Source organism: Marmota monax, unplaced genomic scaffold (assembly GCF_021218885.2).
Source record: "Marmota monax isolate L192 unplaced genomic scaffold, Marmota_monax_Labrador192_F-V1.1 WCK01_AAM20220418_F8-fsc00370, whole genome shotgun sequence".
Classification (NCBI taxonomy): domain Eukaryota; kingdom Metazoa; phylum Chordata; class Mammalia; order Rodentia; family Sciuridae; genus Marmota; species Marmota monax.
In genome coordinates this window covers 173,386-197,500 of record NW_026693560.1, presented here as the reverse complement: position 1 = coordinate 197,500, position 24,115 = coordinate 173,386, and the positions used below count along the sequence as shown (strand labels likewise).

General features: G+C 55.7%; 4 protein-coding genes across 6 annotated transcripts in view; 1 reads left to right on the top strand and 3 right to left on the bottom strand.

Moving 5' to 3' along the window:
• Uroc1 (urocanate hydratase 1) overlaps positions 1 to 4,840 on the bottom strand; it is an 18,410-nt gene extending 13,570 nt beyond the window's left edge. The window contains exons 1-5 of one of the 2 annotated variants that reach the window (XM_046458699.2): positions 4,253 to 4,840; positions 1,620 to 1,750; positions 1,199 to 1,292; positions 598 to 657; positions 1 to 122 (exon numbers count right to left, since the gene is read on the bottom strand). The exon at positions 1 to 122 is cut by the window's left edge and continues 7 nt beyond it. In XM_046458699.2, coding sequence (XP_046314655.1) covers positions 1 to 122; positions 598 to 657; positions 1,199 to 1,292; positions 1,620 to 1,750; positions 4,253 to 4,378 — 533 coding nt within the window. In that variant the 5' untranslated portion in view covers positions 4,379 to 4,840. The remainder of the gene's footprint in view (positions 123 to 597; positions 658 to 1,198; positions 1,293 to 1,619; positions 1,751 to 4,252) is intronic. The other variant, XM_046458701.2, reaches the window with a different exon arrangement.
• Positions 4,841 to 6,577: 1,737 nt separating this feature from the next.
• On the top strand, positions 6,578 to 12,615 carry Chst13 (carbohydrate sulfotransferase 13). 2 transcript variants are annotated; one of them, XM_046458696.2, is made up of 3 exons: positions 6,578 to 6,780; positions 9,965 to 10,047; positions 11,065 to 12,615. In XM_046458696.2, the coding sequence occupies exons 1-3, from the start codon at positions 6,696 to 6,698 to the stop codon at positions 11,905 to 11,907; spliced, it is 1,011 nt and encodes a 336-aa protein (XP_046314652.1). In that variant the 5' UTR covers positions 6,578 to 6,695; the 3' UTR covers positions 11,908 to 12,615. The 2 variants fall into 2 exon arrangements, with proteins under 2 accessions (XP_046314652.1, XP_046314653.1); XM_046458697.2 differs by lacking the exon at positions 6,578 to 6,780 and adding an exon at positions 6,817 to 6,966.
• Positions 6,852 to 24,115, bottom strand: part of LOC124102418 (vomeronasal type-1 receptor 90-like) — a 46,497-nt gene continuing 29,233 nt past the window's right edge. Inside the window, exon 2 of the transcript XR_009228129.1 lies at positions 6,852 to 7,895. The gene's annotated coding sequence lies outside the window, so the exon portion shown is untranslated. The remainder of the gene's footprint in view (positions 7,896 to 24,115) is intronic.
• LOC124102420 (vomeronasal type-1 receptor 94-like) lies at positions 17,974 to 22,781 on the bottom strand. Its single transcript, XM_058583728.1, has one exon. It carries the CDS (start codon positions 21,743 to 21,745, stop codon positions 20,822 to 20,824), a length of 924 nt encoding a protein of 307 aa, XP_058439711.1. The 5' UTR covers positions 21,746 to 22,781; the 3' UTR covers positions 17,974 to 20,821.

Here is a 24,115-nt window from a genome sequence, read left to right as displayed (position 1 = left end):
TTGGTGATGACCAGCCTCGGGGCGCCAGGGCTGCTGGGGAAGAGGCCCAGAGGGTGTCCGCTGTACATGACCAGCGTTTGATCCTCTGTCATCTTGGACAAGTAGGACATGGTCAGCCAGAACTGGGAGAAGAATAAGAGTGTGAGTGTCCGTGGGTACCTACCCCACGCTGGGTCCCCAAGCCACATCCCAGTGGCTCTGACCTCCAGGTTTCTATTATACTCCAGGGACTCCTGGGGCCTCCAAAATGGGCTTCTGCTGCCCGTTCTTGATTTTGGGGTACCGGGATTGACTTCAGGGGTGCTTAACCACCAAGCCCCATCCCCAGCCCTATTTTGTACTTTATTGAGAGACAGGGCCTTCTTGAGTTGCTCACGGCCTCGCTTTGGCTGAGGCTGGCCTCCAACTTGTGATCCTCCTGCCTCAGCCTCCCAAGCCCCTGGGATGACCCGTGTGCGCCACTGTGCCCGGCTCCTGCCCATTCTTAGAGCTGAAAAGTCCCCAGATACTGTCCTGTGTGGGAGTCTTGGGCATTAGGGATCAGGGACTAAACTCTTTCTAGGTTGGGGTGGGGATGAGGCCACATGGCCACCGTACCTGAGCCCAGTTGCTGAACACTTGTCCATTTCCTCCATAGGTGACCAGCTCCTGGGGATACTAAAGAACACAAGGCATTGTGGGAGAGAGGCCTGGGAAGGACCCGGGGGGCTGTGGATGGGGAGAAGAAGGACCCTCATCCCTTGGCCAGGCTCAAAGAGGCAAGGAAATGGAGTGAGGCCCTGGGACACCCACGTCTGTAAGAACGTTGGCTTGTGTGACTGGGGTCAGGGCTTGGGATATATTAGGATAAATATAGCACAAAATCTGTTCCTTTGTAGTTTTTTTTTTTTTATGTGGCTGTCAGAAAACTGAGCAGGGCACATTGGTGCCTGCGTGTAAAATCCCAGCTCCTTGGGAGGCCGAGGCAGGAGGATTGCAAGTTGGAGGCCAGCCTCTCAAAAAAACTCAAGAAACCCCAAACCACCCCAAATTACAGGCATCCTTTGTGTGACTCTTGAGGTCATGGAGTTACAGCTGGGAGGGGGTTCAGGGACCCCTACATTTGCCTGGCAGCGCCTGCTGAATCGATACTTAAATTCCAAGCACACAAGGTCACTGTGTGTCCCCGGCGCCAGGCCCCAGTGTCCGCAGCCCCTACCTGAGCCACGGCGGGGTCTAGGTTGTTCATGATCATGTGCATGATGGCGGCGGCCGCTCTTGTCCGACTGGGGTACTGCTGGAGAGGGTAGGCCCTGCAAGGGGGGTTCAGTCACCGGGGTGGGCAGGCCCGGCTCCCCTTCCTGCTGACCTGCAGCGTCCACCACCAGCCCACGGTCTTTGCATGGAACCCACCCAGGGCCCTCGACCCCTGAGCCCCGTCCCCAGCCCTTTTTGACATTTTATTTACAGACAGGGTCTCGCTGAATTGCTCAGGGCCTTGCTAAGTGGTCGAGGCCGGCCTCCAACTGGCGATCCTCCTGCCTCGGCCTCCCCAGCTGCTGGGATGACACAGCCACCATGCCCGGCCCTGTTGCTCCCAGATCAAACAGGAAGGACGGTCTGTGCCCATCAGCACGCACCTCATCTGAATGGTGGGGCAGAAGCGGTACATGTAGATGTGCCCGTACAGCCGGAGCTCCTGGGCGAACTCTGGGGCCAGCAGCTTCTGGATGTCGGGTGGGAAGTAGCGCAGGGCGTTCCTCAGGGCCAGCTGGGCAGGGGACGGGGACAGGCAGCTGGGGTGACGGGCCTTCTTCCCTTCCCACCTGGAATGGCTTTGCTCCAACCCACTGACCCACTCTAGGACCTCCAGAGCCTCACCCTAGGCTCATAGGCAAGGTCACCTCCTCCAGGGAGACCTCCCTGATTGCAGCCCCGTCCCCCATCATGCAGACAGAACTAGCTCCTTCTGCCCATCACGGACCATATCTTGGCCTCAGGCCCTGGGCCAGAGAGAGGCTCGCTGGAGGCTGGTGACTGGCAGGTGAGGAGAGGGGCTGCAGACTGAAGGGGAGGGCAGGCGTCCTCCACCCAGTGCCCACTGGGTGAGTGGCACAGCAACTAGCTCCCTCTCCACTGGGCAGCCTCAGGCCCAGGCACTGGGAGGGAGATCCCCGATGCCAGGGCAGAGCCTGAAGCCAGGACCAAGGGCCCAAGGGAAAGGAGAGCCCCAGAGAGGCCATCTTGCCCAACTAGGGAAAGAGCCCAAAGCCCCATGCTCTCCAACCACTCTTTTCCCTTCTGCCTGCCGCGTTCCAGGTCCTGCCCCAGGGCCTTTGCACTTACCCTACTCCTCTCCATCTTCTCTTCAGGTCTCAGAGCAGTAATCTTGCCCCCACGCCCCCACCCCCCCTTTTTTATCCCCAGACCTCTGAATGTGAGGATTTTTTTTGGAGGGGTACCAGGGATTGAACCCAGAGGCGCTGAACCCCTGAGCCCCGTCCCCAACCCTGTTTTGCATTTTATTTAGAGACAGGGTCTCGCTGAGTGGCTTAGGGCCTCACTAAATGGCTGAGGCTGGCCTTGAACCCGTGGTCCTCCTGCCCCAGCCCCTGAGGTCACACCCACCTCTGGTTTCTTTTATTTCACAGACTAACAAAAAAAGTTTACTTCCTTAAATCGATTTCCCAACCTGCCACTAGGTGGCCCCCGAGGTCCAGATCCCCGGGACTGTCCATTCTCAAGGCCACGTGGGCTTCATTCCTGGGCTGGACTTGACATTTCATTAGTGCTTTAGAGCGCTGGACAAGAAAGACCAGCTTCTAATTCTATAATGTTAATTTGTATCAAATATGTTTTTTTGGGGGGGTCGGGGATATTGGGGACTGAACCCAGGGGTGCTAACCACTGAGCCCCATTCCCAGCCCTATTTTGCATTTTATTTAGAGACAGGGTCTCGCGGAGTTGCTCAGGGCCTTGCTGTTGCTGAGGCTGGCTTTGAACTCGCGATCCTCCTGCCTCAGCCTCCCGAGTTGCTGGGGTGGCAGGTGTCACTGATTTTGTTTTCTTTTTAAGGACATAGAGACATCCTGGGGGCATCTCAGCTGTACTGATGGCGTGTGGCCGGGCCTCAGTGGCTGAAGGTCCAGACACCGGCTCCCAGCAGGTAGGGGACCCAAGGGTAAAAAAGATCAATCACCCGCTGGACACCTGGGAGCTGAGCCAGATGGGCGGAGCCAAGGGGAGCCACGCCCCTGCGATACCAGCCACGCCCCTGGCAGTGCCAGCCCCGCCCCTGGAGTAAAAGCCCCGCCCCAGCAGCGTCAACCCGGCCCCTGCGGCGTCAGCCCCGCCCCCTGCGGCATCAGCCCCGCCCCCTGCAGCGTCAGCCCCGCCCACAGCCCCCGAGCTCCACAGGATCCCCCCTCCCATCCCTTTCCCTGCCTCTTCCCGGCTCCACCCAGCCCCGACCAGACCACAGCGACCCTCAGCCACCCTCCAAGCACAACCCCGACTTTGGGTGGGGTTCAGGGGAAAGCCTAAGGGGCAGCCACCCAAGGGGGCTTTGTCTGGAAAATGCTAGGGTTCCTCTTTTCATCTTTGTGCCTATTTTGTGTTTTCCACCTCCCACCCCTGTTTCTGAAGCCTTTGCGTCAAGAAAAAGGATCCCGGGTGCGGGGGAGGCTGGGGCTGGAGGATGGCAAATTGGAGGCCAGCCTCAGCAATTTACAGAGGCCCTGAGCAACTTAGTGAGACCCTGTCTCAAAAGGGTTGGGGACGGAGCTCAGTGGTTAAGAGTCCCCGGGTTGAATCCCTGGTACTACAAAAAAAGAAAAAAAAAAAAAGTAACTAAGTAGGTGGAAAACTCTATATAGCGCCACACCACTGTCCCCAGCCCCCTTGTGTCCCCCGTAGGATGCTAGGCGCAGCTTCTGTGCGCATGCGCGCCTGCGGCAGGCTCCTAAGGCCAGTGTTTGGGGCAGGGCACGGTACACAGGCCTGCTGCTGGCTCTGGGCCATTTCACACCCAGCCCGTTTGTCCTCCCACTAGAGGTGGCCTGTGTGCCACCACTTGCTGGCCCGGTGACCTTGAGCTTCAAGATCGTCATCTGCAAAGGGTGAGGGTAATTCCTGGCCCACATGGCCTGTCCCCTGCTCCCCTGAGAGGGCCCAGCGGCTGGGTGAGAGACTGAGTAGGGGGCAGGAGTAGAGGGTCCCCGTGGGGACATCTGAGGGGACACTAGGTCCCCGCAGGCTCCGGCTGAATTCTTACCTGCTCTTCTGCAGGGCTGAGGCCAGGGGTCCTGACGGGGGCGTGGGGCACCCCAGGCCAGCGTCCCCGGTTCTCTGGCAGGGGTCGCAGGGCCAGGCCCGAGCACAGCTCCTGGAGGCTGGACATGTGTGGCTGAGAGTCGAGGCCAGCGCTGTGCAGAGGCCAGGAGGAGACTGGGCAGTAGAGGCCAGCAGGGTGGGGACCTGCTGCCTCAGGGCCACCTCCTCCAGCCCCTCATTGGGCCCAGGGCTGGGGGAAGGAGCCACGTGCAGGTCACAGGGGCAAGTCCTCTGGTCCCTGACTGATAGGCGGCTGCCTGGGTGGTGACGGGGGGAGGGGCCGGCTTCCTACTGGGGACAGGCTGGACGGGGGTCCCCTGGTCCCTTCCAGTGGGGTGGCCTGGAGGGTGGTGCTTTGTGGAACATGACTCTGGGGAGCTGGTCGGGCTCCAAGGGGGTGTTGCTTTGGCAATCTTATGGGGGTGTGACACCACTGTCACAATCCATGTTGAGTCCCAATGGTCCTGGGAAGGGACACCTGGGTGTGACTCCAGCTCAGCTCCTGACCAGGCCTGTGGCCTTTGGCCTCATCCCTATCTATTAAGTGGGTGGTAATTAACTGCCCAGGCTGCAGGGACAGGAAGTGTCCAAACACCCTGTGAAGGGAACAACAATAAGGTCACTGGCTGTCACCTACCAGGGCTTGATCTTTTTTTTTTTTTTTTGGTACCAGGGATTGAACCCAGGGTGCTTAACCCCCTGAGCCACGTCCCCAGTCCTTTTTATATTTTATTGAGAGACAGGGTCTTACTGAATTGCTTAGGACCTTGCTAAGTTGCTGAGGCTGGCCTCCAACTCATGATCCTCCAGCCTCAGCCTCCGAAGCTGCTGGGCTTGCTGGTATGCACCACCGTGCCCGGCTAAGCTGCCCATCTCTAACACACTTTATTTTCTCCATGTCACCATGCATATCCATCTGTCCCTATTTTCTATGTCCTCGTATATAATATAAAGTCAATGAGAGCAGACGCTGTGATAGTCTGATTCTTTCCACTGGTGCCTGTGTATATAGGGGGTTGCCACCTGTGGAAGGAATGAAAGAGGGACAGTGTCTGTGGGGGGACAGCAGATGCAGAAAGGGACTTCTCAGGGAAGTTCCAGAGACTCTGGGCCTCTAGCCAGGCCTCTGCACCTTCCTCCCCCCAGAACCTTCTAGTGGGTCTCCCCATCTCCAGGATCATCTCTCAACTCAGAGAGGCTGAGATGTTGTTCTCAACTGTGGCCACCAGGTGGCAGCCTGGAGCCAGGACACGCAGCAGGACTCTAGGGGCTGGACCCGGTACCTGGGAGGGCAGGTGGGAAACTCAGGAATGGGGGTTAGGTGATAAGTGGGGTGGCAGGGGACATTGATGGCTTGAAAGCTCTGGGTCCTGGACCAATCTGGGGGTGACCGGGAGGTCACCAAGGCTGGAAGAGTACACGATAAGGAGTGTCTGGTTCTGTCTGTGAGCTGGGTTTCCTGTCACTTGAGAACCATGATCACCAGTTGAGGCCACATCAACTATTATTTACTCCATCTTCTTCCTCTTCTTTATTTTGGGTCCCAGGGATTGAACCCAGGGGCCCTTGACCACTGAGTCCCATCCCCAGCCCTATTTTGCATTTTATTTAGAGACAGGGTCTTGCTGAGTTGCTTAGGGCCTGGCTAAGTGGCTGAGGCTGGCCTCCCACTTGCGATCCTCCTGCCTCAGCCTCCCAAGCCACTGGGACTACAGGTGTGGGCCACTGGCCTGGCTCCTGCCTTTCTTTATCTTTCCAGGCAATTTCTGAGGACTTCCTGGTGCCTGAACTATTGCGGGTGACACAGATGAGGCACAGCAGGGTAGGGGGGCATGTCCCAGGGGGTCCCGTCCCCTTCCAGAGGCTGGGCAAGATCTGCAGGAGCGGGAACTCTGGCAGGATCCTGCCATCTGGTCAGGAAGGTAGGGGACAGGACGGTCCTGGGGGGACGAAGGGGCACTCTTGTGACTGATCCTGGGGGTGGGGCTCCTGTAGGACTCAAGTCCAGGGGGCCACCCCCGTAGGCTCCTGGGCTCACTCCAGACCAGCCCTGGGCGCCTGGCATGTAAGGAAACCAAATGTAAGGGACAGTAGCTGGGAGGGACCTGCTCCTCCCACTTCACCACTGGAGAAGGCTTCTTGTGACACTCCAGGGCAGGGACTTTCTGGCGAGTTCCCACCCGCCCAGCCTCTGCCCTGGGCGGGCTGCTGACCTACTCCGTGGGGGCGGAGTCTGAGGACTTGTGTCCCCACCTGCCATCGCTCGCCTCCCCAGTCCCCAGGCTCGGTGGAACGCGCCACCCAGGCGGGCCCGGCAGGTCCTGGAGCCCGGCGCCAACGTCCCCCGCGCTGTGCAGCGGCCTGTCGCCCCTGAGTGGCGCAGCATGGGCAGGCGCTGCTCCTGGCGGCGACGCGCCTTGGTGGCCGCGGGTCTGGGCGCTGCGCTGCTGCTGTGCGCCCTGCGCCCCGGTGAGTGACGGCCCCGGTGAGTGACGGCCCGGCTCCCGCCGCCCCTCCACGCTCTGGGTCCCAACCCCCAGCCCCACAGCGGCCTGTCCCCTGGAGATGGCGGGGCCACCTGCTGTCCCCTCCGTGGCTCTGGAGGCAGGAGGAGGTGGAGAGCATTTGGCCACCTTGGAATGCAGTCCCCTGGAGGTAACCAATGGGATCAGGACCGTCACCGCGAGGGGACAGTGGACTCTCTTCAGTCATCAGCTGTCCATTTGCAATGGGCCCTGTCCCCTGGAGTCCCCCGCAGTCCACACCCTGGGAACACTGGGTGCTCCTCTGGACCCTCCCCCACCCCTCAGGTCTGGTCTGGCTGGGAGAACTGGGCCGCTAGTCCCCACTGCGCAGGCCCCAGCCACTCCCTGGCCAGGGACAGGACACTTGGAGTGCTCAGAGGTCTTCCTTGAAAATCTCCCAAGCAGCCCATTTCATAGAGGAGGAAACTGAGGTCAGAGTGGACCACAGTGTCGATGGCTAAGTGGCAGCTGTGCAGTCTGTCTGGTGCTGGGGGTTACTCAGTGGCCTGATCTTGGTGACTGTCATTTCCCTGTGTGTGTGTGTGTGTCGGGGGGGATGTCTGGGGGTCTCTTCTGGCCTCCCCCATCCCCACTGTGGACTCTGTGAAACCCTTGGACCCTCCCGGACAGCTCCATATCTCAGGGAGGGAGGACAGCAGGACCCTGGGATCAGGGTGACCGAAGGAATGAGGCCCAGGGAGCACTTACCCACGGAAGGACAGAGGGCCCGGGCTGGTGGCCTAAAGGCCACTCAACAAGTCCTGTTGAGTGAGGCTGTGTCTGTCACAGCACACAGCAAAGCGCACTCAGCCCGCACCTGGGTGGCCTTGGGGATGGCACCGAGCTACTGTGGCCTTGGGGAGGACCTGCCTGCTCTGGCCCTGCCTCACCTCTCTCTGGGGCGGAGGCCAGGGCTGGGCTGTGGTCCAGGTGTGCAAAGCCAGGGGTGACCCTGGGGTACCTACCGGGCCTCTGCCCACTCCCCCGGCCCCTCTGCGACTCCCTCCATGTCTGGACGCAGCTGGGGCCTCTCTGGGCTCAGGAAGGAGCTGGAATCACCTATATGTAGGGAGACAGGGCCTTGCTAAGTGGCTGAGGCTGGCTTTGAACTCGCGATCCTCCAGCCTCAGCCTCCCAAGCCACTAAGATGACTTGCGATCCCAAGCCGCACCACCCTGCCCAGCTGTTTTTAATTTTTACTTTGAGACAGATCTCACCAACCTGCTGAGGCTGGCTTCCAACTTGTGATTCCCCTGCCCCAGCCTCCCAAGTCACCCGGTCACCTTCTGGGTTCTGACCCTTCTGATGTCCCTCCTCTCGCAGCAGAACGTGGGAGAGCGGCTTGTGTGGGATAAGGAAGACAGAGGTGACACTTGCCAGGTGCTGTGGCACACAACTGTAATTCCTGTGACTAGGGAGGCTGAGGCAGGAGGACTGGGAGTTGGAGGCCAGCCTCAGCAACTCAGGGAGACCCTGTCTCTAAATAAAACACAAACTATGGCTGGGGATGTGGCTCAGTGGTTAAGGCCCTGTGTTCACGGAGATGTCCTTCCACGTCATTCTTCCTGGAGACGGTGAGGGAAGGGGCCCAGGGACCTCAGGTGCTGGGGACAACGGGTATCCTGAGAGCCTTAGCAGAACAGGGTCTTGGAGACTCCCCGGGGCAGCCCTGCAGTGTAGGTGCTGCTGGTCAGCCGGGCTGTGGGGTGGCTGTCTGCTCGCCGGGTCTTGCAACACTGTCACCAGCCACAGCTTATTAACTGGAAACTGGGTGGTGTGACCTTTGCCCACAGCACAGGGAGTCTCCAGATAACCTGTCCCCTACCCATGGTGGCCTCTCCTAGTCTCTTTGACATCCCTGCTCCCTCCCCCAGCCCCTCCCCGGCCTCCTGTTTTTCTGTTTTCAAAGCAAAAACGCCCTCCTCTCCCCCGAATGGCCCCTGGTGGCTGCCCTGGGTCACCCAGCCTTAGCTCAAAAAGCCCAGGCCTGTCCCCCTAGGAGGGACTTGGAGCTGAGGACCCTGGCCCAGGCTGTCCGGGTAATGGGAGTGGGGTCCCCTGGTGTGGCCCTGCTGGAGGGTCTCCGGGGGAGCTTCAGGACACCCCTCTTTAGATCCTCTGTCCTCTCTGTCCCCCTCCGTGGCCAGCCAGCCCATCCGGGTCCTGTGGTCTGGGTGCTGGGGGGGCGTGGGTGTGGGCAGGGCTGGACCTGCCCTGTAATCAGTGGCCACAGCTATTCTGGACTTTTCTCTGATGCCTGACCCCTTGTCCCTGCTGCCCGCTGGCCCTGGGGGACTGCTGCAGGCTGTGATCTGCCCAGGAAATAGCAGGCCTTGGGCAAGGGTGGTGCATCCGGTCCAAATTGCAGGGACCTGGAATAGACGGGCTGCTCCCCAGAGCTGGCTGCTCCCCAGCTGTGGCCCTGGACACACCCCTTCACTGAGTGACCTCAGGCTAGAGGGGCAACTCTCATCTGCAAAATGACAAGAAGGACCCGCCTTCTCTCTGGGTGGTGAGGTTGCTCCCCCCCCACAAGCTCAGCCCCGGGGACAGCTGCTGTACCAGGCCAGCAGCCGTGGCCACCCGGGGCCTCTCCCAACTCTGAGGGACCAGCCAACATGGCTGCCCTCTCCTGGTGACCGTGTTATTCGGGGAAGGCAACCACAGGTCCCCCAGAGGTCCCTGAGTCCCAGTCTGGTGACAGAAATCCAAGTTCTAGAACCATCCATGACCCCCAAGGGTCTCAGGCAGGCCTCTGCCTCCTCCCAGTGCCCTGGTCACAGGGGAGCCTGGCTCTTGTTCCAGGGACACATGGCATCATCCGGGGTGTGGAGGGAGCCTGAAAAATGTGTTTCGAGACAGGGTCTCGCTAAGTGGCTGAGGCTGGCCTCCAACTCCCAATCCTCCTGCCTCAGCCTCCCAAATAAATAAAAAGGGCTGGGGACGTGGCTCAGTGGTTAAGTGCCCCTGGGTTCAATCCCTGGTACCTAATTATTCTATAGTGTTAGGGAGACCAAGGACCGTAGGAATGAGATTATGTTCCCAAGTCCCAGATGTGTCCAGACCACCCGAGTCCACGGCTCACTCACCCCATACAGCACTGACACCTCGTCCCTGTGTCCCCACAGCATTTGAAAACACAGCCCTGGGCTCCATTTGGCTCAGAGGGGAGAAGAAGAGTCCTCTGCAGTTACTCTATGACCTGGACCAGGTAGGTGGACAGAGCCATTCCCACAGCAGCATCCCCAGCTATGGGGACCCAGAGCGCCTGCGTGTACCTGCTGGCCACCGGGACTGGACCCTGGGGCATGGGGGGCTTGCTCCTTAGCTCAGGCTTTGTCCAGTGAGTGACAAGGGCAGGTCTTGGGGATACACTGAGACCCCTGGGGTCTCCACCCACCCTTCCTGCCATCCCTCATCCCATCCCGCCCCACCCTCTTCTTGGCCTCCAGCAGAGGACCATGCGACCCACTGCGCAGGCTCGTAAGGCGTTGCCCAGACTCAGCTCCCAGCGCGCATGCGCGCACGCACCCCCACCACCTGCCTGTGCGCAGCTCATTGGTTTAGGATAGAGTTACAGCGGGAAAAGCCCATTGGAAGTGGAAAATATCTTTTATTTTATTTATTTATTTTTTGCACTAGGGATTGAACCCGGGGTGCTTAATCACTGAGCCCCATCCCCAGCCCTTTTTAAATTTTAATTTTTATTTAAGAAAATGTTTTCGGGATTGAACGCAGGGACGCTCAACCACTGAGCCACGTCCCCAGCCCCTTTTTAAAGATTTTTAATTTAGAGACAGGGTCTCGCTCAGTTGCTTAAGGCCTCGCTAAGTTGCTGAGGCTGGCCTTGAACTCGTGATCCTCCCGCCTCAGACCCCCAGGGCCGCTGGGATGACAGGCGTGCGCCACCGCACCTGGCACAGCGAGGCCACTTGGACATCATTCTGCTCCAGTCCCGTCCGTTCTGAGCGCCCCTCCCGATACCTGCGGGCGTCTCCAGCGCACGCGATTGGTCCTGTCCTTCTCGGAGCCTCAGCCGGGTTAGGTCCCATTGGGCCCGCTCCAAGTCCAGGTCCCATTCTGCGGCTGGGATTGGCGGCCGCGATCGGTGGCAGGCCCGGGGTCTAGTCCAGGTGCCCGAGTCCCCGAGCGCGCCCCATCGGGTAGCCCCAGGGCCCGGGAGCTCACTGGGGCCAGCAGCTCTGACGCGTGTCCCTGTCGCCCGCAGGGCCCGCTCTCGGCCCTGGCGGAGGTGCACCGGCAGCGGCGCGATCTGCTGCGCCGCGCCTGCAGCCGCCACACGCGCCGGCAGCGGCTGCTGCAGCCGGAGGACCTGCGGCACGTGCTGGTGGACGACGCGCACGGGCTGCTCTACTGCTACGTGCCCAAGGTGGCCTGCACCAACTGGAAGCGAGTGCTGCTGGTGCTGAGCGGCCGCGCCCGCGGCGATCCGCGAGCCATCCCCGCGCACGAGGCGCACGCGCCGGGCCGCCTGCGCTCGCTGGCCGACTTCAGCCCCGCCGAGGTCAACCGGCGCCTGCGCGCCTACCTGGCCGTGCTGTTCGTGCGCGAGCCCTTTGAGCGCCTGGCGTCCGCCTACCGCAACAAGCTCGCGCGACCCTACAGCGCCACCTTCCAGCGCCGCTATGGCACGCGCATTGTGCGGCGCCTGCGTCCCGGCGCCCAGCCCGAGGCGCTGACTCGCGGCCATGATGTGCGCTTTGCCGAGTTCCTCGCCTACCTGCTGGACCCGCGCACGCGGCGCGACGAGCCCTTCAACGAGCATTGGGAGCGTGCCCACGCGCTCTGCCACCCGTGTCGCCTGCGCTATGACATCGTGGGCAAGTTCGAGACGCTGGCCGAGGACGCGGCTTTCGTGCTGGGCCTGGTGGGCGCCCCGGACCTGCGCTTCCCTGCGCCTCCGCGACCCCTGGCGGTGCCCGCGCGCGATCTGGCTGCGCGCCTCTTCCAGGACATCAGCCCCTTCTACCAGCGGCGCCTGTTCGATCTGTACAAGATGGACTTCCTGCTCTTCAACTACTCGGCCCCCTCCTACCTGCGGCTGCGCTAGGGTCCCCGTGGTGGCCGCAGGAAGGGCAGGGACAGCACTGGAACGTGGCGGCTGCGTGGGGGTCTCTGATGGGCCCGAGAAAGACCCCTCCTTTGAGAACCATTGCGAACACACCGAGCCAGCCAGGTGGGTGCAGGTCCCCCGTGGCCAGATTGGGATACCACCTGGCTCAGGTGGCTGTGGACCTGTCACCCTGCCTCTGCCTGTTTCTTCTACCTGCTCCAGGTGACAGGTACCTTCCCAAGCCGCTTGGGTGGCCAAGAGTTTATAATCCATTTTTGAGTTTTTAGGCTGCAAGTGGCCAATTTGGGGGTCAAATCTGCCCCCATCCTGCTCATGGGGCCATAAAGCAGAATGCTACCGTGTGGCTCTTGTGGCTCCAACCAGTGCCCTTGCCCACCTCACCCACCCGGGCAAGGACAGACCTGGCCAAGGGGAGAAGATCTCCATTGGGCCAGTCTCACGTTAGGGCCACCCGTGGATCCGGAGTGAGCTGCCTTCCACTCCGCGGGTCACAGATGGGTCCCCTGTGGCTGGCCCCGCCCCGAGTTCCCCTTTGATCTCAGTCTTTGCAGATGCTAGGTCTTTCTGGGTGCCAGAGGAGCCCTGGGCGCACCTTGGTGGCAGATTACATAGGACATGGGTGGGGCTGGGGGGTGGAGGAGTTCTGTTTTTGAAATAAAAGTGTTTTGTTACTTTTTGATTGGATGGAGTTTTTCTGCCTCTCTGGTGCCTTTGCTGAGGGGACCTGGGGCTGCCAGATCTTGGGCCAATCCCTGGGTTTCCCTTGCTGGCCTAAGAAGTCATGATGGCCGTGAGGGTTTGGAGGACAGTGGTCGCAGAACCTGGCTTACATCTGCAGCGGTCCCCAGGTGTGCAGAGGGGGTGCCCTGGGGCAGCAGGAGTGCTAAGTGCAGGTCTGTCCAGTGACAACTTGGAGACAGTCTCATCTTTCTCTCTGACCAGGCCAAGGATTCAACACCAAACCAGCTCAGCCAAGCCCTGTCCTTAGCACGACTGTGTGTGTGTGCGTGTGTGTGATTGGGTACGTGTGTGTCGGGCCCTTGAGGACTGCAGGGAACTGGGTGGTTCTGGAAAATTCTTCCTGGTGTCCTCTTTGGCTGTCCTCGATCCTTGGTCCTTTCTGGGTGGAGCCAGGTCATCTGGCCACTGCCCTCTCCAAGGCAGGGTCCTCAGCATGGTCAGTGGATGACCCGAGAGAGTCACGTGCACAGAACTGGGTGACACAGGAGGTGCTAGGTGGCTCTTCATTTGACACCCCCTTTGCTGGTAACCATTAAGACAGTCTCCCTTTCCTCAAGTGACAGCAGGAACTAAAGGTCATGTGACTTTTTTTTTTTTTTAACTGGGGATTGAACTCAGGGTCACTTGACCACGGAGCCCTGTCCCCAGCCCTGTTTTGCATTTTATTGAGAGACAGGGTCTCATTGAGTTGCTTAGGGCCTCGCTTTGGCTGAGGCTGACTTTGAACTCACGATCCTCCTGCCTCAGCCTCCTGAGTAGCTGGGATGACAGGTGTGGGACACTGAGCCTCTGGGCCTCTTAATCTGTCTTGTAGATCATTCCAAATCAATATACAGACTTGGTTCTTCACTTTTAAAGTCTACACAGTATGTCGGAGTAGGTGTAGATATCAGTAGTGTCCTACTAGTAGGGTTTGGTTGGTTTGAGGTCTTTCACTATTTCTGACAGTACTGGAGGGACTAGCGTGTCCTATCATCTTGACTTCCATGTGGGTTTGGATCAAGTCCTTAGTGACATTTGCTTTATTTCTCTTTTTTCTTTTCTGGTTCTGGAGATTGAACCCAGGGGTGCTTCACCACTGAGCCCCATCCCCAGCCCTTTTTATATACAGGGTTTCACGAAGTTGCTTAGGGCCTCACTAAGTTGCAGAGGCTGGCCTCCAACTTTGGGTCCTCCTGCCTCAGCCTCCGGAGACATGTGCTTTCTTCCTGAGCCTCACACCAGTCCTGCAAGATGAGACACAATGACCCCACTTCTACACACGAGAAAAGAGAGACTCCGAGACAGTGACCAGTCCACGCGGAAGTGGGATTTCAATGAACAAAGTTTATTACTATGTACACGTGTGGTAGGTGTGGTTCCCGGGGAGGCAGAGAGGTCCTGGTCTCCTGTGGCCATCAGGGCGTTTCCCTCGAGACAGTCTCTGCGGCTGCTGCCCAGAGTGTGCCGAGGAGAAGGTGGCTGAGAGGAAGGTCACCACAGACCTGGGGGCATTAGGAGAAGCCCCTCGATGGCTGATTTGCTTCCCTGAGCCAGGGGTCTTTAGTGTCGCTGTGCAGAGGGAATGGCAGGTGTCCGGCTTGCTTGGGGAAGCGGAGGCTCAGTAACTTGAGTTCCCAAAGGTGGCACTGGGGTGGTGGTGGGGGTGGTGGGTAGATGCTGGGTGATGCGGTGTGCTGAGGAGCCCCGAGCCTAGGGAGCCAGCCACAGCCACATGTCACTCCGGGAACGCAGCCAGTGGGGGTCCTCAAGTGCTACCCATGCACGAGGTGATGGGCAGGGACACCTCTCTTCACCAGACCCCTTCTAGGGCACCCTCTTTAGTAGCTACATGTGGGGACATGTTGGCTGGCACTTACCACCCAGGGGGACCCACCCGCTGCCTGTCTCTTAGGGATGGAAAGTGGCCTGTCCCTCTCTCTAGGAGGGACCTTATCTTATTCCCTCCTGGAGCGTCGACATGTGAAGTCCCCCGGCCCCTCCTTCCCCAAGCTCCGTGACGCCCCCCCTGGTATTCACTCCCTGCCCTTCTCTGAAGGCCAGCCTTCACGGCTCCCAGGGGGAGGCCCAGACAGGAGGCCAGAAATGGGGGGCCAGGTGGGGACCCTCTCCCACATGTAGCCAGCAGGCACTAGACGGATCCCATGTCACCCAAGGGGGGTTCCATTCAGGGTCTGTGGCAGGACTTGGGGACCTAATGGTCCTGCAGCCACCCAAGAAGGGGACAGTGGGGCTTAGGGGCAGAGGCCGAGGTGCACGCTGTGTGGGAGAGGCCGGGGCACCGGGTGGGGCTGGGGCACCAGGAGGCTGGGGTGCAGACCTTTGTTCCAGACCCTCGGGTTCATGCCGCACTGTCCCCTGCAAGTGACCCCTGTTGCTTTTGGTGTGTGTCCAGGGTGGCTCTTTCCTATCCTGCGCCCTGGGCAGGCCTGTGGTCACTGGAGGGCTGCTGGGGCGGGACTCACCCTGGGACGGGGATGGACCTGGTGGCCACCAGCTTCTTCTGCAGGGGCAGCAAGTCCCTCGGGGGGGGGGTGTTCCTGCTGTCCCAGACTTTCAGGGACTCGGTGGTGGGCTCTGTCAGCCACGAGAACCTGCAACACGCGTCCTCGTGTGGAGGTGGCCCCCGAAGGCGCGCTCGCTCTTCTGGAACTTTCTACCTGCTGGGCACCCTTCTGCATGCTTGACCTGGGCACCTCTCTGGAGGCCCCTCAGCCTGGGCTGGGACAAGGCGGGGGGACAGTGGGCGACAAGGCAGCTCCAGGCTGTGAGCACAGCAGGGCTCCTAGGGCCTGGGCACGGGGGACTCCGCCCCTCGAACGCCCTGGAATGTCCTGGTGGCGGGGCCGGGGGCACAGGGGACCTAGGGGTCTGGGCTTCGGGTACCTGTATGGAAAGTTGTTGGTGAATCTGTCTTGGGCTTTGCTCTTGGGTTTCTTATGTTGGGGACACTTCTTGTGGGTTCTTGGTTCCATGGTGCAGGGTGTCAGGACGGGACCCTCTTAGCCATGGCTGGAAGGCAAGGGGTGACCTCTAGGGAAGGGCAGGGATGGGACACAGCGCTGCAGAGGCCCCGCTTAACTCTCCCCCTCCGTGGAGGACATGCCAACGTCACCTCCAGATTTGGGGAGGGACAAGGAGGCTCCGAAAGACCTATGCCGGGGGACAGGAGGGCTTCAGGTGGGTGCTGGACTACATGGCCTCAGAAAGTTTGGGGGGCCAGAACCCAGAGGTCCCTCAAAGCCATTCCATGGTGGCCATCCTAGTTGCCTATGTCGGGGGGACGGGCCTAGCACCTTGACTCCTTCGGCTTCCCGGGGGCAGGAGTCCGGGGCAGCCCTCTGACCTCATGGGCATCCACTCTACCACTGGCCACTCGCTGCTCCCCAAAGTGACTTGGGGCTGTCCTTCCCGGCCACATGGGCTGCCGGAGCTCACCAGGCAGCCCCGTCCCCAAATCTGAGCGCGATCATGGTGGGGCGAGGGTCAGAAAGTCCGGGAAGGACAACAGGAGGGTCGCTATGGTTTCCCCAAGGCTGGACCCCTGGCCACAGGCCTCCCTCGGGAGGCTCAGCCGGAAGGGAGGCCCAGCCCCGGGGGGGACCTCAAGCAGATGCGGGGCCACTGCGCTCTGGTTAGGAGAGGCCACAGGGGCGGACGTTGACCATGGTCCTCACTGCCACCCCACGGAGGGAGCCTGCACTCCATGGCTCTGGCCAGGCAGGGCCCCTAGAAGCCTCTGAGGTCACAATCAGGGCAGCAGCTGGATCCTGGGGTTTGCTGGCCCAGGGAGTGACCGTGGACAGCAGTGAGCGGGTGGAGACGTCACTGTGGCTGACCTGTCCTATCGGACCTTGTCCCGACCTGAGCTCCAGCCCCCAGGTACCACCAGGTTGGGGTCTGGCCTGGGCCTTGGGCTCTGCAGCCTGAATTCCTGTCTCCTGCTCCTCTGCTCCCTAGTGACCGTCATCTGCCAGGGGACACCGTTAGTACCACCTAAAGGGCTATGGGGGGCATCGGATGTGGTCACACATGTCACATGCCTCCAGCCAGGCTCACCAGGAGACTTTTAAAGGGGCATAAATCGAGATGTTCCAGGGGACCTCACCAGGGCTGTGCAAATCTTCAACTTAACTTTAGGTTTGCCCATTTCCCCTCTGGGCCGGAGGATCCTGCCAGCTTCCTAGAGAGTGGCTTGAAATGCACAGCAGGAAAGGACATCTTTGGTGACACACGTACTGGCTGGGGTCACGGGGGCTCAGACACTCCCTCGGGCAGCCCACTTATTTCAGTGAATAGATTCTGGAAACTTCTTCTTCCACCATTTTCCAAACTGTCACTCCACGTCTTTCATTTTTAGTGGTTGAGTAGATTCTATGATATGGACACACCACCGTTTGCTTAATCATTCACTCATTGAAGGACATTTTTGGTCCTTCCTACTTTGGGGCCCTTGAGAATAAAGTGGGTTGGGTGTGGTGGCTCAGGACTGTAATCCTAGCTACCTGGGAGGCTGAGGCAGGAGGATCGCACGTTTGAGGCCAGCCTCAGCAACTCAGCAGGACCCTGTCTCAAAATAAAAATTTAAAAAGGACTGGGGGTGAGGCTCAGTGGTAGAGTCCCCCTGGGTTCCATCCCCCCCCGCCAGTACAAAAGAAAAAATCAATAAAGAGATGTAAATGTTCACACATACACACAGAGAAATGAACACAAACCTTCATTTCTCTGGGATAATTGCCTATCCATTGAGTTTTCATTTCCACTATCAAAGGAAGGATTTTAGGGCTGTGGCTGGGGCTCAGTGGTAGAGTGCTTGCCTAGCATGCATGAGGCACTGGGTTCAATTCTCAGCACCACATGTAAATAAGTAAATAAAATGAAGGTCCATCAACAAATAATAAAAGTATTAAAAAAAATCATGGAGGATTTTCGGAGAATTCTGAAACTAGTATCACCCTAAAGCCCAAAGCAGCAAAGACCCATCAGGGAAAGGAAACTTTCAACCAATATCTTTCATGAACACAGATGTAAACATTCTTAAAAAAAATATTGGCCAACTGCATACGAAAACACATGAAAGAGAGAGCGCACCATGATCAAGTGGGGTTCATCCCAGGGATGTAAGGTTGGCTCAACATACAGAAATCAATCAATGTGATTCGCCACATCAAAAGACAATAATCACATGATTATCTCAATAGATGCAGAAAAGGCATTTAACAAAGTAGAGCACCCATTCATGTCAGAACAACTAGGGATAGAAGGAACACCCCTCATAATGTAAAGACTGTGTATGAAAAACCCAAGCCATTTGTGAATGCAGACAACTGAAAGCATCTCTTCTAAAGACAGGAGCAAGGCACGGATGCCCACCGTCACCACTCCTATTTAACACGGTCCTTGAGACGCTAGCCAGAGCAATTAGGTAAGAAAAGGAAATTCAAGGGATACAATCAGGAAAAGAAGAGCTTAAATCATCTCTGTTTGCCAACACCACGATCTTGTCTTTAGAACACTCCAAAAAACCCCACCAGATTTCTAGAACTCATAAATGAATTCAGCAAAGTATCAGAATGAAAAATCAACAGCAGATTCATCATTGGAGTATAGGAATATGAGTGTTTTAAAAGTGGCCACACTCCCCCCCAGCGAGCTACAGTTTCAGTGCAATCCTTATCACAAGGCCGGTGATATTCTTCATGGAAGCAGAAAAAGATCCTAAAAATTCATATGGAGATGCAAAGACCTGGAGTAACCAAAGCCATCTTGAACAAAAGGAAGAAGTCAGAGGACATCACCGTACCTTGTTTCAAAACGTATCCCAAATCCACAGTAGTTCAGACAGCAGGATATTGACATAGAAACAGACACGCAGACTAACGGAACAGGCCAGAAATGCACCCACACACCTACAGCCAAATGATTCTCAAGAAAATCTCCCCAGACGTACAGAGGATAAAATATTGCCTCTTTAATAAATGGTACCAGAAAGACTGGATTAACATGGTAGACTGAAAAGCAACCTGCTCTCTCTCAAGCCACCCCAGAATCACACTAAGATGGGTCAAAGACCAACACGTAGGACCTGAAACTGTAGCAGGACATGGGTACATGTAGGTTTTCTGGAAGGACCTCCAAAGCTCAGAAAACAAAAGCAGAGCAAACACTAGATCTTCAGCTCCCTGCCCAGGGCACGTGTGATCTCCAAAGGGCTTAAGGGTCTCCTCACAATGACCCTGCTGGGTGTAGCACACAGGCCTCTCGGCAGGCAGCCCCTAGCAGGCAGCCCTCATCCCTGGCATCTCTGCCCTCCTGAGCCCCCTTGGCAGCCCTGCTCCCCTCTCACAGCTGCGTCCACCTCTTCTGCTACTAGCGAGGACTCTGACATTGCGCACACTAAGCAGCATTGTACGAGCAGTTGCACCTGCAGTTTCTTCTCTGAGGAGAGTCTTCTTTGAAAAGTTGACACCTCTGAGCCTGCCATGGATGGCTTCTTGTTGATTTCTGATAGACCCTCAAAGCATCTTTCTTACCGTCCTTGTGCAAAGTACTCGGCTTCTTTTAAAATAGTGTCATCTCATTAGTGACCCTCTCCTCCTTGATAGGACCTTTACAAGAACGTCTTTTCTGGCCAAACGGTGGGGGCTTCCATATCTTTCTGATCTGCTTTTTTTTGGCTTCCAATCCTCATCATGAATCTGGCTTAAAGAGGCCAGCTGTGCTCAGGCCACAGCCTGAATGCTTGTGTTACCTAGAAATGTCCTCTGCCAGTTAATGACCCCATCACCTTTAAACTCAGCCTCCCACACAGTTTTGGGAGCATGAGCCAAATGTGGACAAGTTCTTTGCCAGAATTGCACGGGTGGCCTGTCCTGATCCCCAGGAGAACTCTCACTCCTGTCTGAGGCCTCATGAACACAGTCTTTACTGTCCGCACGCCCGTCAGTGCCAGTTTGGTTTTGAGCCCACACAATGATCACCCGTGAAGCTCTGCCTGTGGAATTCTAGAATTTCCCTAGCCTGGTCCGCCAAACTTCTTTCATAAACTAATTGCAAAGGCTTTCTGGTAGAGTCACAGAAAGGACCGCTTCTTGTGTACCACTACTGGGCAGGAACTTTTTGGTTAATTTTTCGCATCTGTGAAAAACACCAGAGAGATCAACAACTTAAAAGGAGGAAAGTATTCTTTTATTTTGGTTCACAATTACAGAGGTTGCCATCTATGGCCACTTGGCACTGTTGCTTTGGTCTGTGGTAGCGTCGTCCATCATGGTGGGGAGCGTGGGGTGGGACAAGGTGGCTTTCCTCATGGTATTCACAAAGCAGACCGGAGACAGGCAGGGGCCAGGGTCCAATATTTGCTTCAAGCACAAGCCTTCAATGATCTATGTTCCTCCTAATAGGCCTCAAGGCCTAAAGGTCTCATCTCCTCCCCACAGTGGCACAGGCTGGACATGAGTCCTTCAACACCTGGGCACCGGGCATTCCAGACCCAAATAGCACACTGTGTTAAATCAGGCTGTGCCCCAGTTGAGATCCAACTCACCGTTTTCCCTTGAAGACCCATTCAGAAATGCAAACATTTGTGTGACAGGTGACAGTATGTGGTTCCATTACTCATGATGTCTATGCCATCTATATGTATTGAGGTAAATCAGCAAAATGCAAACAACGCATTCCATATCAGAACTTTACCAAAACACAATGTATATAGAAAGGGCATGGGGGTGCCTGCCTGTCATCCAGCATCTTGGGAGGCTGAGGCAGGAGGATTGCAAGTTCGAGGCCAGCCTTGGCAACTTACTGAAGCCCTAAGGAACTCACTGAGACCCTGTCTCTAAATAAAATATAGAATAGGACTACGGATGGGGCTCAGTGGTTGAGTGCCTCTGAGTTCAATCCCCAGTATCTCTCCCAAAAAAGAGCATGTATATATATGTGTGTGGGTATGTATTTATGTATGTGAGTGTGTGATCTGCTATTTACATATAGATATATACACATACACATCACGTATGTTCTTTATGGTGTGTATGTGTGTATGTACATACAATATGTGCATATACATATATGCTCTGATGAACTGTTCTGCAGCCAGTGGCATTAGCTGATCTTACCAGAATGTATTCCTGCCTGAATCATTGAGCATTTAAGGACCTCCCCACAGGGACTTGAAGAAATTAATTATGCGTTTTTCAGTGCCGATGAACACCAAAGGACTGACTGTGGCATAGGTATGAGCCACAAAGATCTGGATGCAATAAAGAATCTGGTCATTGTTCCATATAATTCTTGAGGAGGAGATGACGTAGTCCAATATGGACATGAGCATGAAGAGTCCCATAAGCAGCAGGATGGTCCTGGTGGCCCTCAGTTCTGGGGAGGCTCTCGGGGACAGGCTGGTGCTGTGGAGGCGCTGGCACTGCCTCTTATGCCTGCACAGGAGGGCCACCATGTACCCACTGGAGGCGGCCATGAGCCCCATGAGGAAGACTTCCCGGAAAGTAGACAGGATGGACACCATCTGCCGGATCCAGTAACTGATGGGCCACACGGAGCAGGAATGGGTGGCGTCCATCAGATCCCCTGAGGTCCAGTTGGGGGTGGCAACGATGGAGACTAAGAGGTGGCTGCTAACGGACATGTACAAGACACACAGGAAAAGGAGGGGTCTCAGGCTGTTGTGTGGGGACCTGGGTTTGAACTTGGCCAAGGGGGAGCCTCTGGGGCTGAGGGTGATGGCCTGCAGGACACTCAGCAGGCAGGAGGTGCTGATGGAGAAGCCCCTCATCAGCCTGTGCAGGTAGATGACGGCTTTACAGGTGACGCCATCCCAGAATCTCCAGAGAGACATAAAGACGTCTGTAGCTATGAAGCCCGTGACGGTCAGCAACAGCAGGTGGGTCAGGGCCAGGAGAGCAATGGGCAGGTCCATGGGCTTGGGCCTGTGCCCCAGAAGGAACGAGAAAACATGGAAGAGGAGGAGGGCAGTGTGGGCCAAGATCCCAATGCCAATTTCAGACAGAAAGGTATCCCTGAGGGCAGGAATTCTGTAGAGGCCGCCTTTGCTCATTGTATGGGGGGTGGGGGAAAGTATGCTGTCAGGGTCTGTGGAGAAATGGAAGGGTGATTCCTCATGAAAAGGACAGTGGCCTTCATCAGTGGGAATAAGACTGCTCACCTCAAGGAAAGGTGGATTTTTATCTGCACAACTGTGTAGTTTATGCTTTACAAGTTCTGGTGGATTTGAATGAGGAGGATTGCAGACCAGTGGGAAGGAGGCCCCCTGAGCAGAGTCTACATAGATCAGACTTGCATAGGTTAGGGTACGTCAGTGCTGTCTTGATTACAGTGGATTGTTTTGGGGGAGGGTGCCAGGGATTGAACCCAGGGGTGCTTAACCCCTGAGCCCCATCCCCAGCCCTTTTAATATTTATTTAGAGACAGGGTCTCACTGAGTTGCTTAGGATCTCCCTAAGTTGTTGAGGCTGGCCTCCAACTTGGGATCCTCTTGCCTCAGCCTCCTGAGCTGCTGGAATGACACTACTGCGCCTGATAATGCATTTCTTTGTAATAATCACTCAGCTGTCTCCCATCTTAATACAGAGAGAATAAAATATTACTAAAAGGGAGTACTTTGGCAATCTCTGTACAGAGAACTCTGGTGGGAGTTCAGCTGTTTCTTTTGAATGCTCCAAGATAGCTACACATACTTAATTATCATGCCAGGATGATTATCCTAGAGAGTGGAGTCTACCAAATATAAGCAGAAAGTTCAATTTTTCTCCCTATTTCAGCACGTGGAATAGGGATGGGAAAAAGAAACATACTTTACATAGATTCAGGGTCGTTCCATTTTAACATCTTAATAAAAGGACAAGTGTCCGAACAGTCCCTGAAGGATGGGTATCCATGGGACTCTAAATTGTCACCTCCCCTTCCAGGAAGCAATGGTATTTCCCCACACTTAAAAAGTAACACATAAAAACTATACTAGAAAACCTGGTGAAGATGTCCTTACAGAATACATCCTGGATGGAGCTGTTCTGTGAGTTAATCCCCAACACCCAGGGCACAGATCAGGAAAAGGGTAACAATGTAGTGCAGTGACAGTCACCATGTGTCTTTCCTGTAGTTTCAGGAGAGATCTTTCTGGTCGTCCAGGGGTCTCCATTTTGTTGGTCTTTTTTTTTTTTTTTTTTTTTTTGTGTGTGTGTGCGCACACATTCTGGGGTTGGAACCCAGATAGCACTGAGCCACATCCCCAGCCCATGTCACCCTTTTAGATCACTCAAAACTGTATCACTGAAACATACAAACAAAGCAGGCATGGTGACACACGCCTGTCATCCCAGAGGCTCAGGAGGCTGAAGCAGGAGGATGGCAAGTTGGAGGCCAGCCTCAGCCACTTAGCAAGGCTCCAAGCAACTCAACAAGGCCCTGTCTCTAAAGAAAATACCAAAACAGGCTGGGATGTGGCTCAGTGGTTAAGTCCCCCTGCGTTGAAGTCCTGGTACTAATGTGTGTGTGTGTGTGTGTGTGCATAGATACACATACATATGATTTAGATTTTCTTAAATATTATACTCTATGTTTTATAAAGGATGGAATACAGCTATGGAATACATCTATGTCTGTGATATGTTATTTTTATGAAAGGAATTTCGGTGGCTAAGAGCACTTCAGAGAAAGAAGCCAAGAGCCACATTCTGGGTGTGACCTCTCCCAGCCCCGCCTCCTGACACACCTGCCCACCCAGCCTGACCTGGAGACCAGGAGACAGGTATGTGTATATATATGTTATATGTTATATGTATGATTTCACGTTACATAAGTTTTATACATATGAAAATATACATATAAAATTTTGTGTTAACTCTTTATACTAGAATGAGGATTTAAATGCATTTTTGGAGGTAACAAGGAGAGTCTGATTTGTGTATGTTGAGAGCCATCTTAGTCTTTCTGATTGATTCCTGTTTCAGATATAAGATTGTATTATGTTCACTGATATTGAGATAGATTCAGGAAATGATAGAATTTTATAAAATGATATTTAAGTAAAAGGCAAATGTCAACTTCAGAATCTGTCAAGAGCCACAGCTAACCTGAGGTCAGTCTCTGCCTCTCACCCTACTCCATGTTAGGACGGCTCCAACACAGGCCAGAAAGAAGCATACTTAAAATGTTCAAAAGAGATTTTGTTTTTGTTGTAAAGTTGACTGTGATCTCAAAATAAACAGCGATTCAATACATCTAAGTAAAGTTTGGGATAAAAAATATGCTTTTGGTTCAAGTTCTTATACAAACTGAATTCGTTTTAGCTCATGTTTACTTCATTTTGTATTTTCCCTGAACAATTTTGTAACTGTCACCTGTTGGTGTTTGGAAGAAGCACTGCTACTAATAAACCAACCTGAGTTAGGTTGAGACAATAAGCCAT

Coding starts and splice junctions, on each gene's coding strand:
- Chst13 (XM_046458696.2), top strand. CDS start 6,696: ATGGGCAGGCGCTGCTCCTGGCGGCGACGCGCCTTGGTGGCCGCGGGT. Junction 6,781..9,964: donor GCTGTGCGCCCTGCGCCCCG/GTGAGTGACGGC, acceptor GTGTCCCCACAG/CATTTGAAAACACAGCCCTG. Junction 10,048..11,064: donor TACTCTATGACCTGGACCAG/GTAGGTGGACAG, acceptor TGTCGCCCGCAG/GGCCCGCTCTCGGCCCTGGC.
- LOC124102420 (XM_058583728.1), bottom strand. CDS start 21,745: ATGAGCAAAGGCGGCCTCTACAGAATTCCTGCCCTCAGGGATACCTTT.